Here is a 14,840-nt window from a genome sequence, read left to right as displayed (position 1 = left end):
CAGGAGTCTCGCATTAAAAGTAAGAACAGTGTAAGAGTACTTCAAATGCTCCCCTTGGAATCACAGAATTTTGCATTTTTTAATGGAAATTATAGAGATCTGAAGTCAACTCAATGTGGTCTAAACATTGCTATGGCCTTCCTTCCATAGGAGATTCCTGTGGGCAAATAAGAGCCTTACCTCTGTCCTGGAAAAGCAACATGTCTACTCAGCACAGGTACCACCTCAAAGCACGCAGGGATATTTTCCTAAACTTGGATAAGAACTTTTGAGGGAAGCTACTACCCCTTTTTAGAGTTCAGAGGATGAAAAGAAACCCACTAGACAGCTGAATCTCTGGCAGGATTGAGCACATGGTGGGCTGCCACGCTGTGAGCTCCCCAGTGTGTGAGATATGAACTGGATCAGATGTACAGAGAGCATCCAAGCCACTGCCAAAAAACAGGTGGCACAGCACTGAGAAAGACAATTTGACAAGACCAATCTCTGCTGTCTTCCTGCACCATCCTTCAAACCCCTGAAATGAAAGACTGTGTAGGGCAGCAGCCTGAATGCAAATACCAGCTCCCAAGTTCCCAAACACAGTGGGTTTAGGAATTAGAGGTCACCTAAGAATTAATTTGAGAATCTAATTTATGGCTGAGAAAAACCCTGCTACATTTCTATGTCAGCCCAAGTACATTTTGAAGAGAGAGATTAAATCAGTTAGACAACATTTTTCACGCAGACATCTCAACAAACTGAAAAACAAAGAAAAATTGTGCAGATAAGCAAGGCTGACATGGGTTAGGTGGACTCGGATGAACTAAAATGCAGGGGCGTGCCTGGCAGGTGAAGAACTGAAGATATCCAAGTAAGGCAGGGCAAGACCATGCAGTGCCCTGGATGTGAGCAGGTGAATCAATTAATTCTATACTTTACCTACAGCAGTGAAGCTTCTTAAGTACCGGTGTAATGTGGGAAACTGTGAAAATGCCCTGAATTACATTCAGATGTAGTGAGTAGCATGCAGGTCTGTTTCTGTAATGTCATTTTCAGTTGGAAACAACAACAAAAAGAAGAAGAAGAAAAAGCTACCTTTAAGAAAATTGCCTATTTCATGACTGTGCTTCAAAAAGTGGAAAGTGTTTTCCCATAAGTTCCTTGCAAACAATACATCATTTTTAAATATTAACCATTTAAAAATCTATTCTATGTCCTTTGAAATATTCATGGGAAAACTCTGGTGCAATTACAGAGGATGGCAAAAAAAAAAGTTTTGATAATAATGATTAAAATGCCTGATTTTGCAGAAGCTTGTAAGAGCTACTCTTATAGTACAAATGGCTGACCAGCAATAATGCTAAAAACAATGGCAAAGTTGTGTGGAACTATGTAACAAGAGAAAACTAAACAAAAAATTAATTTAAAGGAAGGCTTACACAGTCTTGGAATTTGGTTTATTTTGTTGGTGACTATATGAAGTAAATTCACATATAAGTCTGATTCAACATTTACATATGAAAAATTCCAGCTTAGTGCTAAATAGGACCTTGCAGTTTAAACAGGCTGCCTGCAAGGTACCCCAGCATGATTCTGGGCCAAATTTGGCCAGTGGACTCAGGAAACCCCTCTTTGGAATCAAGTATATACATTCACCATAAAATACCAATTATGTGCCTTTTTCCCATTCCTGAAGCAGAGATCTTGGTTACGGCATTTCTAATAAAGGAATAAGAATTCTACAATAAACAGAATCCTAGAGACAGTTAATTGATGCTGTAATACTGAAATATTCTGGGTATCACATGCCAAGTCAGGGTTCAAATAAGTAAGACATAAATCCTGAGATAATGGAGAAGCATGAAAGAAAATGCTGTGAAGGTACAAGTGAAGGTACAGGGCCCACTAGAACATGACTGATCAACTCAGGGCTAAACCAAAATATACAAAAGGGGCTTTTAAGACATATCAGCTGTCTGCTGCCTCCAGACAACAGTCAGAAAACAAAATAATGAGAGATAAATTCACAAAACAATGGAGAAACCAGAAATGCAATGAAAGGTGGGCAGTCTTACTTTTGGTTATTGTAAGGAGGCAGCTTACAGATGAGAACTGCATGCTCACTCTTTACAGAGAACCAACTAACTTTCACAAAAGACACTGAAAAAGAATAAATGAAAGAAGAAATAAATAATTTCTTTACTCCTGGCAACATCATCTAAAAATACCCCAGGAACCAATAGTCAATCATAAAAACATACTGAGTTTAAAAAAGGTAAGAAGAAATTTAGTTAAAACATCAGCCGAAGCAGCATGTTTAGAAGAAAAAAATTATTTCCAGGTAGCAGAGGGATGTAAGGATGGAACAGGAAAAAAATTAGAAGGAGGATCCAAAGTGAGATCCAAAATTTATTGAAAGTGTAATTCCTTAAAAGTACTGCTGAAGCCAAGGAGGGAAAATCCAGAGAAGATGAAAAAATGATAGGTTTTTGTTTGCATCCAGTATGGGAGTGGCTTCTGAAGTCAGAGAAGACATGGATACTGGACAAGGAGATTCGTCTCTTTCTCTCTGGAGAAAATATGATCTTTTCCATTTTTTGCTTTCTTTGGGCTATCACCAAAGCCAGCCTCCATCTTTTTTTAAAATTTAAATTAAACTATCAAGAAATGTTAACTGGCAAGTTGATGTTGCAAAGTTATTGAGAAGAACTCATTTTAAAACAGTCATAACTGGTTGCGCAGAGTGTTTTACATAGTCTGACATGTTTCAGGAAACCCAGACTGAGATCCTGAGACCCTTGGAGTGGAAAAAAGAAGATATACACCTAGTACCTATTCACAAATAAATAATTCACTAAGATCAAGATTTTGACAGAAAGTAGCTTCCCACACTTATCATTTCCAAAAGATTTTGAGGTTGCTTTGCAGCCTTTCAGTGTAGAGCCCAAATGCTCCCTTTCCGTCCAGCCCCTGACTTGGGAAAGCAAGGCAAAATGTGAAATGATCTAATACCACAAATAACAACTGCCACATACATTTTTACTCCTTATGGAAGGCTTAAAGCATTGGAGGTGTCCTTCTATTACAGATAAATTACATATACATCAAGTTGAGCCTCAGGCCCACCAAGCGCCATTTGGCACACATCTTTCTAAAGAAGGAAGGATTCCTAACAGAAATTCCATTCCAGAAATTTCTCTTTCTACTCACAGTTTGGAAACATGGTGGGATGCAGGGGAGAAAAGTGAATCTGCATTAATTGCAGTGGCCTAAGTATATAAAGCATTTACTTCCCCATCAGCTGAATGAAAAATCTCAAATGTTCATGTACGTAACAAAAGAAAAAAAAAGTGCACACATACAGCATATCAGAATAAAGTTACTGGAGAAAACTGTCTCTGCGAACCTCTCTGCTTATTTCAATCTTTCTTGGTCATAAGTCAAACTCAAAAGTCCTTTGTGATCACGTGATAAAGAACCTGAATAGCTTTTAAATCACTGTAAAGTAGAAGGGGAGCCTCACAAATTTGAGTAGCTGAAGATTATTTGAATATACTGCCTATTGCTTTTTTGTGACAGAAAACATAACAAAAGGAAGCAGCCAAGCTGAGAGACATCTGAAAGTAACTGGATTCCCCATCACCTGAACCTTTGCTAGCGAAGCAAGAGACTGTCCTGTGTCTATGCTCAATAGACATCTCTGAGGATCCCTTCCAACCCAGGACAGTAATGGCTTTTGAGGCACAGGGAATGTGTGAACTTTCATTCACAAGGCACTTCTGAACCCACAGACCTTCTCTGAAGAAAGAAGGGGAGCTGCTGGCCCAGTCTCAGTTTAGGTACCATCTGCTCTGTGATGGAGGGCACTGATCTAACTAAAGGCAGACCAAGTAACTCTGTGAAGCCACAAACCTCACCCTAATCTCACTGATTTTGATGAATGCAAATACCATTTTATATCAAAACTACCTTGGTTTTGTTTTTACAGAAATAGCATAATTTGTCCCCTGAGGAAAAAAAATCAGAAAGAGATTGGTGGAAGTCTTCAGAGATCAGTGATAAAGCCCTGTTCTCATGGCCTCCTTTCAGCAGCATTCAGAAAGTATATTTTTAGGGATTCAATTACATTGAAGTAACTGGTGAAGAGAATTGTAATCACACAGAAAAAGTTGAATGCATGTGCTCCTCTGCATACATACAATACCCACAAGGCTTACAAAATCCATTCACAACAGAGGAAATACTCTAAATATACTCTAAGAGGTTTTGTCAGCAGTCTAACAACAAGGCTCATTCACATTTGTAAGTCATGAGGAAAAAGCTGTTTTCTGTCCATGCTGTATGAACAGATTTTGTTTGGTCTACAGCTCATATTTAAGTTGCAAGTAAATAAGTCATCCTGGCTGAATTAGCTGACAACCCCCATTCATGGTATTGAGAATAAATATTTGATTGGAACTGAATTAACTCTTTGCAGGTTTGTGCCCATGTTTACACATACTAGAGTGCATGTTAAATAAACCTAGAATATGGAGGCTATCGAATTAGCCAAACATGTTTACCTGTGGTGGGTGGGGGGAGAAAGGTTAGGTGCAAAAATCAAGAAAAATAACTACAAGCCAGCTTCTAGAATTAGTTTGAACATGATGATATGTTGACGTTCTTATTCAAAACCAGATTGGACAGGAGGATGGAAGATAGTGAATCCTGACAAGTTGAAATGTAAATGAAGATGTTTTGTCTTTACACTTGCCTCCCAGAGAAACTGCTGCAGAATAACACCTTGGGCCCTAAATGAAGTCCACACCTCATCTGCAGGCTTAGAGAATACAATAGCACCAAGACTAGACTGTTATTAAACAAAGAGGTGCCTGGGAGCTGGAAATCAATACACTAAATGGTAACCACGACATTATCATTTTACAGCATTTTCGGATGATTGTGCACCAAATGAAACCCTAATGGAAATTATTAATAAAAATAAATTATTATTAAAAATAAATTATTAATAAAAATGCTGTTTGGCATTACATACTGCCTAAGCTGAACTGAACAGGGTGTTTCCAAAACTAAAGCACACACTTTAATCTAAGGGGGAGGGAAATGTCATTCTGTAAAACTGCAGCAATATTTCCACAAGCCTCTGCAGCCACATCCCCTTCACTCCCTTAAGCTGTGAGGAACTGTTTCCTAGAGCTCCCAGAGGAGTGTGTTCATTAAACTAAACACCACAGAGCAGAATGCAAGCTGATCTCACTCTCCATACTCCCATTAAGAGATGGCAGAGAAACATTAACTATTCCATTCCCAGTGGCATTTAAATGTTTCTTTTGTTCTGCCACACAAAACCAGTGGAAAACAGATTCCTTTTCTCATTCTCTTTTCATGTTTCTATCTGTGAAAGATAAAGCTAAGAAGGATTTATCTGTGCTACAAGTAGTATTAACTGTTCACCCTATCATCTATAGCATAATCTATTTATGTAACATTTTCTAAAACTGTATGGAGCAAAATTTCCAATGAGCAGCAGGCGAGTTAATGACTCGCTGGTTCTTGTTACACCAGGTTTAGGACGATTAGAGGTCTTGGCTGGATTAAGCCTTCCCCTGCATCAGGTGGAGATGCACAGAATTTTTTTAAGAGAACCAAAGGATTCTTTATTATTCAAAGGATATATTATTATATGATTCTTCAGACAATCAAAACATGGGGCATTTGCAGGTGTAACCTTCATAAGTTTGGCATAAAATAGGCCTTTCACTGTATTGCAAGATTTGACACAGCTGACTAGACTGCAGCCCAATGTACAGAGGTGATTTAAAATAAATTTCTATAAATATGAACATTCAACATTGAAAAACTCTTTTTAAAATGCCAACCCAGATAAAATATTGAACAGTCTGCTTTAAATGCAACATTAACATTTTTGAAACAACCAAGTGAGCAGTGCTTACAATCACAACATTCTAAAACTGAAATTTGATTTATGAAGTATTTCTTTAGAGTTTCCAGTTACTTTCTTTATTAATAGACTTGCAGAAAAACCACTAACAGGAGAGCAGACTTCCAGAGAAGCATTTTAAAAGCTAATTAGGATATAGCAAACCTCATTCTATACAAGTTCAGTTCTGCTAACATCACAAAAGAATCACTGTGTTCATATGCTTAATCCTCGAAACCTCAAGTTATTCACGTCCTCCTTGGTGTTTGCAGGATTAGAGTCTAAGTATGTTGTTTCCTCCCTCTCCCATCCTGTCAGTAAACGTGGGATCAGGGTTCAGAACATGCCTGATTTTGTGCTCCTAATCTCCAGTAATCTTCTCAGTGACACAGTATCTGTTGCGGAATATCAGGAGGCCACATCAAAATGGAACAGTGAGTGGAAACATGAAGTTACACCCAAATTTATCAATGCAGGCTCCACATGCTGCCAAAGGGTTTAACAATATCTATGGACACCTTCCAGTATCACTAAATATTAAGGTAAATATTACCTTAAAGTCCATAACTTTTCCCACAAAGCTTATTTACAAACCATACAGGTTGTGCAGCCCAGATGTGTTGCCATTTAAGCTCCTGACAGAAAATTCCAGGTAAATCATGGATCTGTGAAAACTCAACTAACACAGTGCTGTATACAAAGGAGGGTTTGTACAAACATACAGAATTCTACAGCCTGAAAATTTAAAGGATGCATTCAACCAGCAGAACCCTCTACAGCGTTTCTGAGGGGTAGAGAATAGAAAAGACCATCCTCCTTCAAAGTCACTTGTGTCATCAGGCAGCACAGAGAGAAGAAAAACAGCAAGACAGTGCATTTTGGCCACATGCAATAGAAAGCTGGGGCTGGCATTCTACAAAGGGCATTCCCAGCTGGAAAAAAAATGCGTCTGTCTTTGAAGGTCTGACCAACTGCAGCGACTGAAGCAGATATGAAAAGGGTATGAAAAAGTTCAACAAGGTGAAAAAATGTGTGAGGACTGAGATTTCTCAAATGTGAGTTATGAAAATATACGTCCAAAACCCACCTTCAGCTCAGTATTTGCCTAATACAGCTGTTCTGCTGTCTGTACTGCCACAAGGTCAGATCTAATTAAACAAACCAGAAAGACTATCACTGGCTTCAGTCCTTGATGTAACTATGCTGAACTTTTACATACATATATATGTATATATACACACACATATATAATACATGCTGGAAAATCTAGATCACATTACTTTAAATATAAATTTATTATACATGTACTTTCTAGAATTTCCAGGGTTAATTGATGCACTAACAGATATTTTATATTTATAGAAGAAAAACCTCAGCTTTAATTAAGGAAATACAGCAGATTGTCATCTTTCATGAATCTGGCTCTGCTATCAAGAGGCTAGCTGCCCATTCAACATTAAAGGTTTAAATAAAATAAATATTTCATTGAGTGAGAGTGATATTTCCCAACCTCTCTCCTTGTTTCTTGCTTGTTAGGCAATTATATCAAACACTGCTTATACAGGCAGAGAATGCTCATGCTCAATTTTGTGAAACTACAATCTTATTTTGGAGAATGTTATTTAAAATTCAAAATAGGACAACAGTTGTTGACAGAGCTTAGCAGGCTGTTCAAGGAAATGTAGCATAGTAAAACTATGCTGCTTTTTAAAATATTTATATCTTTTTAATCCTTGCAGCAGATAATCCTCTTTGCAGTGGGCAGGAACATGAATACCCGTGATTGTTAAGTCCTCGCTTTTCAAAATTCAGATTTGCTATTTATTTCTACCTTAAAATTTGAAGGCAAGTATTTCTTAAAATTTTGCTTAGATCAATTTACCTTCCATAGGCAAAGCGCCTGTCTTTGTGGTGGTCCCCAAAAGTATCCCACAGCCTGAGGGAGACACTCACTTCATCCACAACATCTCTTGAGCGTTCAAGGACCTAGAACAGAACACACAGAACATTCTCTTTCCCTCCATCAAACAATTACTTTTCTAATTCACCCCATCAAAAGGTCCAAAACATGCTAGGTCAAGGGTCTATCTCATGTAGTTTTTGCCAAATGATGTATCTTATAAAACAGGCAGAATATTTATCTCTCTAAAAATACGTTTGAGAAATTGCTTTAGAACAAGAGGTGTATCAGACCATGACTGCAGTAGAGGTCACTCATAAAATACTTGTGAGCTCATTGCTGCAGCCTGGCAGGGTAAGGCTTGTCAATAAACAACAGCAGCACCTCACAGCATGTGCTGCCCGCTTTGCACACCTGCAGTCCTTACCTCCTGGCAGACACGGTACTGATCAATGGCCCAGACGGTCGGGACGTGCGTTGCCAGCAGCTGATACTGAGTGAGGGTTGTGTTGCAGGCTCTCGCACAGATCAGACGAGTCTTTCCCACTGCATTATCTCCAACCACCACACACTTGATAGTTTCAACGTTGGGTCTTTCGTAGTCCATGTCAATGTCCATTTATCAAAAACTGGAACAGACAGTTAAACTTGTTTTCTACTTCTGTGTGAAAACAGTGCTGTTTAAAATCAGAGCCTTTTACTTCCACTTCTTGAGAGATGCCTGGAGACAACAAGCTCTTAAAGAAAAGTGTGTAGCAAACTGTCCTAAAGTAAGCCAGACAGTCCTTTAAATACTGCTTAGTTATGCAAATACACAACTATTTGGACGGCAGTGGCTTTATGCTGTTCACATGCTTTTTTCAGTTTGGTTTCTGTAAACACAAGCCTGTTTGCAGAAGATAGATCTTGGTGAAACAAGGACAGCTAGCATAAACTTACCTCTTGCTAATACTTTTTATGTCAGGAGGAAAAAAAGTCTGGGCATCAGTGGGTTTAACCTGAAGGATACCAGTATAAACCTGCTTTCTGCAATCCTACCCATTCTGGATTTGATTTAGGGCTGTCCAGACAATATTGCTAACAGCAAGTCACACAGATGGCTTTAGTACACAATAAAACTCACTTGTAAGATGACTCCAGAGACTGTTCACTACAAAACCACAATTCCCATTATATCCAGCAAGTATCACACGCTCTTAATCGTCCAAGGAGAAGTTTGTACAGATCATGGACTAAAATGAAACCAAAGAGTCAAGCAAGAACTTGCAAATATACTTATCTATACCTAGAAATTCCTCTTGATGTGAAATGGAATGTGAAGAGAAGAAGTTTTTTGAAGATACTGTCCTCTTGGAAAGTTATTATTGAAACTATTTCCTTAAATATTCTATAGCAATATATTGAACAAATGCCTGGATACAAAGACAAGCTGGAAAAAAATGGGTATTTGAAAAACTAAACCAACTCATGCATGTTTACTAGAGTCTGTCATTTTCATGTGTGGGATCATAGTTTGATAAATCTGAATTTGGTTTTCTAATGTCTAGCAGCCTGCTGAGCAATCTGGTCTCTGCCAGGGAATTTTAATCAAGGAGGGAGGAAAGGGAAAATGCAAGTTACAAACCTTTTCAGGAAGGCTTGCCTAATAGTTATTTTAGCAAGGAACCTACAGCAATTTAATTGACAAAACACAGGTCATCATCTGGAGTGATGGTATCCTCCTTTCTGAGAAGAAAGCACTACCGATAAAGAGATCCAATGATTTAATATTTTTTTAATACTCACATCTCATTCACTCTTAAATATTGACTATATATTAGCTATCAGGCTGTTTAAAATTACAAATTCAAGCTATTTTGGTGTCCATTTTTCACTGTTAGAGGCACTATGTTCTGATTTAAGAAAAAACATGTTTAGTAACTACTAATCAAACACTGATTTTAACTGTATTATTTTTCATTATTTAAACTGATGTACACCAAGAAACAAAAGGTTTTGTTAGAACTCAAGGTTACCCATTTAGATAAAATTTTGAGAATGGACTCTGTGCTAACAACTATAATGGCTAAGGCACATTGGTTATCTTCATTTGCACATGGACACAGAAGTTAGGGATGACACAGGCAAGGTGCAAGAGTGATTTTTGCCACTACTGTGTCACACTGATGTTTCCCAAACACTGAATGCTTCTGGAAATGCTGCAGCACAGACTAGCGCATGAGAATACATTTTGAAGTTATCCTACCAGAGACTGACACGTGGGCCCAGACACTTTGCATCCTGGCAAAGTGCATGGTTGCACAAGCAGAGCTCTGCAACCTGCCAGAGGCAGAGCAAACACACACAGAGAGGATCGGCACAGGGCTCGACCCGGTGAGGACACAGAGCTGTTCAGAGACAGCCTTTATCCCATCACCTGGCTTGTAGCCTGCATCCTGAGAGGTTACTAGTCTTGAGGTAGAGCACTCCAGAGGCTCCCAGTTCCCTGTCTGTGATCCAGCCGGGATGGCCATAGGCTCTGTACCCTTTCTGTGATTCCAAACACAAGAAGAGAACAAGAGCTAGCTCCTTGCTCCTCCTCAGCATCCATGGGAAGGATACAGTCATGATACAAACAAAAGTACAAAAACAATACTTCTTTTTTCTCCACACTACAGAGAATGTGGCTTGTTCATACACCATGGCCTCATAGGCAGGGCCCCAAATGAGTAGCAAAACCCCAAGAGCTTTCAGCACATGATCTTAAAAAGTTTCAAGTCTGAGAGTAAATAGCAACCTCCTTGACATATTACATGGTATTAAATTCCTTCATATTTTATTCATGCATGGACTAGACATCACAGATGGAATGAGGAAATGTTTACAAGGCTAGAAAGCAAAACAAAGGAGCATTGCTAGCCAGTGTGTCTGGTTGGTTTTCAACTACCAAGCAGAGATGCCAAATCAATTTTTTTCCAACCCAATATTCCATTAAAATGTTGCTACACAGATTAGCTGTAGTATTATATACCAGTTTGATTTAGAAATTCTTCCAAAGTCCTTAAATGGGAGTTCTGCAAAAATGTGCTTCAATCAGTCACAAAATATGTATTGAGTACAGAGTGTGGAGTCTTAAAAAATTTCCAAGAGGATAACATAGCCAGTTTAAAATTAACAGGAAAATCTAAATAAAAGTAACTAGATAAATCAATGCAACTATCTGAGAATCCTAGAAAAGGAACACAGGAAAAAAAAAATTAAATTACTGGGGCTTTAATTTTCCAATATATTTAACAACTTAATTAAAGCAAAGTTATCACAGGACTCAGACACAGCATGCCTGAATGCCCTGCTGTAGATCAATGGCAATCTAATGAAGATATTTTTAGCATGACTCAATACTGCACAGGACAGAGATTAAAATAAACTGGCAATAAAAACAAAAGTAGAGCTCTGTGGCTATGTTAAGGAAAGTTCTTAAATACCCTGCAGTATCTATAATGTAACTATGTGCTAAAAATGCACATAATTTTAATATTGTCCACTAGTTTTCAGGAAGTGATTAAAGCAGAAATAGCTCCTGAAGAGACAGACAGACAGAAGCCCGGACAGATATTTAGACACCTCAAGTAAAACCAGATGGTAACAAAAAATTACAGTATAAACAATTAGCAAAACAAGTTGATTAAATGCTTACAAAACTAGCCAGATGCCTTCTGGCTACTGGAATGATTAAAGCCAGGAATACATACAAGATCTAAAAAATACAGCCACAATTAGTTTATTTAAGGTAGCCTCTAGGTTAAGCTAGTGCTAAACCTATTATATAATCACACTGATTAAAAATGCTAAACATGTATTTAGAAAACTAGAATTAAAAAAAAAAAAAACAACCAGCAGTAAGACAACTAGATTTGAGCTTTGAAAGTCTGGTAGTATCTGGGAAGACCAACTGGAACTGAAACAGAACTGGTTAGACAAGAACAAAGCAATGTATATAAAGATTAAAAAAAAGTCATAACATTCTATGATCAACAAAAAACTTGCTAAAACCAACCTACAACCAGCAGTAGTTTAGCTTACCAGCAAAACAAAGCAGGATAAAACTATGAGGAAAGTTACTGGAAGTGCAGCCAGCTCCAGAAAGGGCACTGACAAAAAAGCCAGAGAAAGAAAGAAAGAAAGGCCAGCAAATGAGGGACAGCAGTGAACCTACCAAGGAAAATATCTGATCAGAAATCACTGTTTCCAAAAGAAAGGAGCACAAAATTCAGCTGCTAAATCCAGTTCTAAAGAAAGATGAGCAGATGGATGGAAATGGAAAAAGATAAGAATAACACAGGATCTCAAAAATCTCTTAGGATGTTCTATTTTCACATTGTCACCTGTGATTGTTTGCAGATGAAGAGAAGACACAGGCAGCCAAAAGAATGCAGAAGATGTGAGCAGACTCAAGATCTAACATAAAGCCATTTAATTCATTCACTTGATTAGCAGTTATGAAATATTCCAAATAAAGATGATTTATTTCCAAAGAAATATAAGGCTACTGTTTTGAACCATGGCTTGCAGATGGTTATGGTTGCAAATTTATTTTTCTCTTGCTTCACCTCAAATTGCTGTGGGGTTCTTGGTTTTTCATTTAGTTTTTCCTTATTACTAAATGAGTTGTTATTATTATCACTATAAAACAGTTGTGGTTGCCATAACATGTGAGTTGGTCAGCCTCAGTAATGAAACACTCTCTTTCTTGAGAAATTTTCCAAAAGATCTGTAGATGAAGCACATCACTTGATTATCGAGTCCGCTGGTACACAGACTAAACACAACAGACACACACAATCCCTCTAACTCTCTGTATTAGTGTGAGTATATTAATATACAATAGATAACCAGATCATAACCATGAACTTGTTTTAAAAATGCAGTTTAATATATATAAAGCTATGACTGCATTTTTCTCTGTTAGAAACAAGGTGGATGAAGAGCCAAAGCCAATAACGAGTTGCCCATCCTTGTGGATCTCTAAGTGCCTACTTTGAAATGTCCAAATGTTTAAAATCCTCACTTAGCTTATACAAAACATAACCAAGATTTTTTTTTTTTTTTAAACAGTACCTAATTATCAACCCTTTTCTCTTCAGCCCAAACAAATCACGAACACCAGAAACAAGTGTCTACATTAATCAGTGATTATGGGGTTATCCTGCAGCCATTTACTTCTTAGCTCTGTACTTACAGGACCCCTCAGAGCAAGCATTTTACTTAGCTCTTGTGCTAAGAGCAAACTCTTCAGATGACAGTTCAGAATGACAGCATATAAGAACCTTACCTGTTCAGTGGAGTTTTTCTTCAAGTTATTCCATGCCGAAAAAAAAATCCAACCTGTGTCAAATAATCTGATCAAACATACAAACCAGGAACTCCTTCAAACAAAGGGGGTGCCAACCACAATTATAATGTCACAATTTTACCAAAGAAATCTAATTTAAAGAGACACCGAAATCTAACATGACTTAATATGAATAGTGGGCATGAGAATTATCTCAAAAACTCAGGCCACCAGGCAATAAGATCATCAAAAATTATCCCCAAAAAAACAGACTTTCCTGAAACTATATGAAAGTGCATTTGTAGCTACTTCATATTTTAATCTATTCTGGAGATGTATTTTTTAGTATAGTTTTGGAGTGACTCCTTCAGAGAGCCATTAGGCAACAACATGTCAAAAAGAATATAAAAAAATTTACAAGACTATGTGACACTCTTGCCTCCATCCCCAAGTAGCAAAATTACTGCTTGCAACCATGGAAACTGGAAAAGGAGATAGAAAATGCCAAGTTCTTCAGGCACTGAAATCACTACTTTGCAGTGCAGAATCCCAAGGCACCAGCACGCTGGCAGGGACCAAGGAGCACACGAGCCAGAACAAGTGTGTGAAATGTTCGTTCTCAATATATAACCCACCATGTGTTGTTTCCGAATCTTTAGTGGATTAACACAGAAATGCCAGCGGAAAAAGCATTTGTGTTCACTTGTGCAAGACAGTAGAATTCACAGACAGCTCTGATTTGGGGAAAGGTTAGGGCCAAAAGGCTGTTTTGTGGTTTGGCTCAATTTAATCAATGAATTTAGGGCCACACCAAGTATATTTGTGAAGTTAATCACAACATGCAATCAAGCAACAGATAAACTACCAGCTGCCAAAAGACCATCACAAATCATTTTTTACAAGGTGTACTTTAATATCAGTATTTTATTAAATCACAGGAGGCCTGTTGGAGAGATGGGTTTCAAAAGGAGAACTGGTCAGCATCAAAGAACTAGCTGGCGACAAAGAGTAGTAAAACTCAAGATGGGATCCAATCATTAGGTCAGCAGGGGACAAAGGTGGACATGATACATATCAGGCTGGATTCTTGTCCAGGATGAAGATGCATTACCTTATTGGCATTACTTAAAGTTTTGGCAATTTACATGGAAAGACTGAAGAGACTACCTCAGAAAGAAGAAATTCAAGATTAACTCTGGAATTTATCACCTACTTGCCCTACCTGGTCCATCAGCAGAAGAAAACAACAGATATACCCATGACTAGGGAAGGAGAAAAACCCTTATATTCTAAAGCTGACCTGACTGTAAATGCCAGACCCTGGGCTCTCCCATAGGTAGAAAAAGAAGGGCACCTGATAGAAGTTTCACTGCACAAGGTGTTAAATGAGATAACCCTGGCTCCTGCTGCCCACAAGAATGCATGTCAACAGAAACACCTTTATCTTCTACAAAGGTAGAACCTGATTCTACCCTTTTTCTTCTGTCCTGGGATAGCTTAGGGCCAGTATCAACAAAGAAATAAATCCCTCAGAATGCTGCTAAAATTTGATACAGCTGGAGAAGTTAAACACTGAGGCTGTCATCAAGGAAGACTCCACTTGGCTTGCCTGAACCAGCTTCTTTCATGTCAGCTTTTGATCAATAAGCATCAGATTAATTTCTGGATGCTATCTCTTACTTTTTAAGGACAGAAGGTCTCAGAAG

At 38.1% G+C, this 14,840-nt stretch overlaps 1 protein-coding gene across 5 annotated transcripts in view; it reads right to left on the bottom strand.

Moving 5' to 3' along the window:
• The window catches only part of RHOBTB1 (Rho related BTB domain containing 1), a 52,424-nt gene that overhangs the window by 14,734 nt on the left and 22,850 nt on the right, over positions 1–14,840 (bottom strand). For 4 of the 5 annotated variants that reach the window (XM_056494754.1, XM_056494758.1, XM_056494756.1 and 1 more), the window contains exons 3-4: positions 8,251–8,452; positions 7,806–7,909 (exon numbers count right to left, since the gene is read on the bottom strand). In XM_056494754.1, the coding sequence (XP_056350729.1) occupies positions 7,806–7,909; positions 8,251–8,442 (296 nt within the window). In that variant the 5' untranslated portion in view covers positions 8,443–8,452. Of the gene's footprint in view, positions 1–7,010; positions 7,072–7,805; positions 7,910–8,250; positions 8,453–14,840 lie in introns of those variants that run through there. The other variant, XM_056494760.1, reaches the window with a different exon arrangement.

The sequence above is a fragment of the Oenanthe melanoleuca genome, chromosome 6 (genome assembly GCF_029582105.1).
Source record: "Oenanthe melanoleuca isolate GR-GAL-2019-014 chromosome 6, OMel1.0, whole genome shotgun sequence".
In the NCBI taxonomy this organism is placed as follows: Eukaryota; Metazoa; Chordata; class Aves; order Passeriformes; family Muscicapidae; genus Oenanthe; species Oenanthe melanoleuca.
The sequence above is the reverse complement of the archived record's forward strand: the minus strand, read 5'-3'. Positions and strand labels throughout refer to the sequence as shown.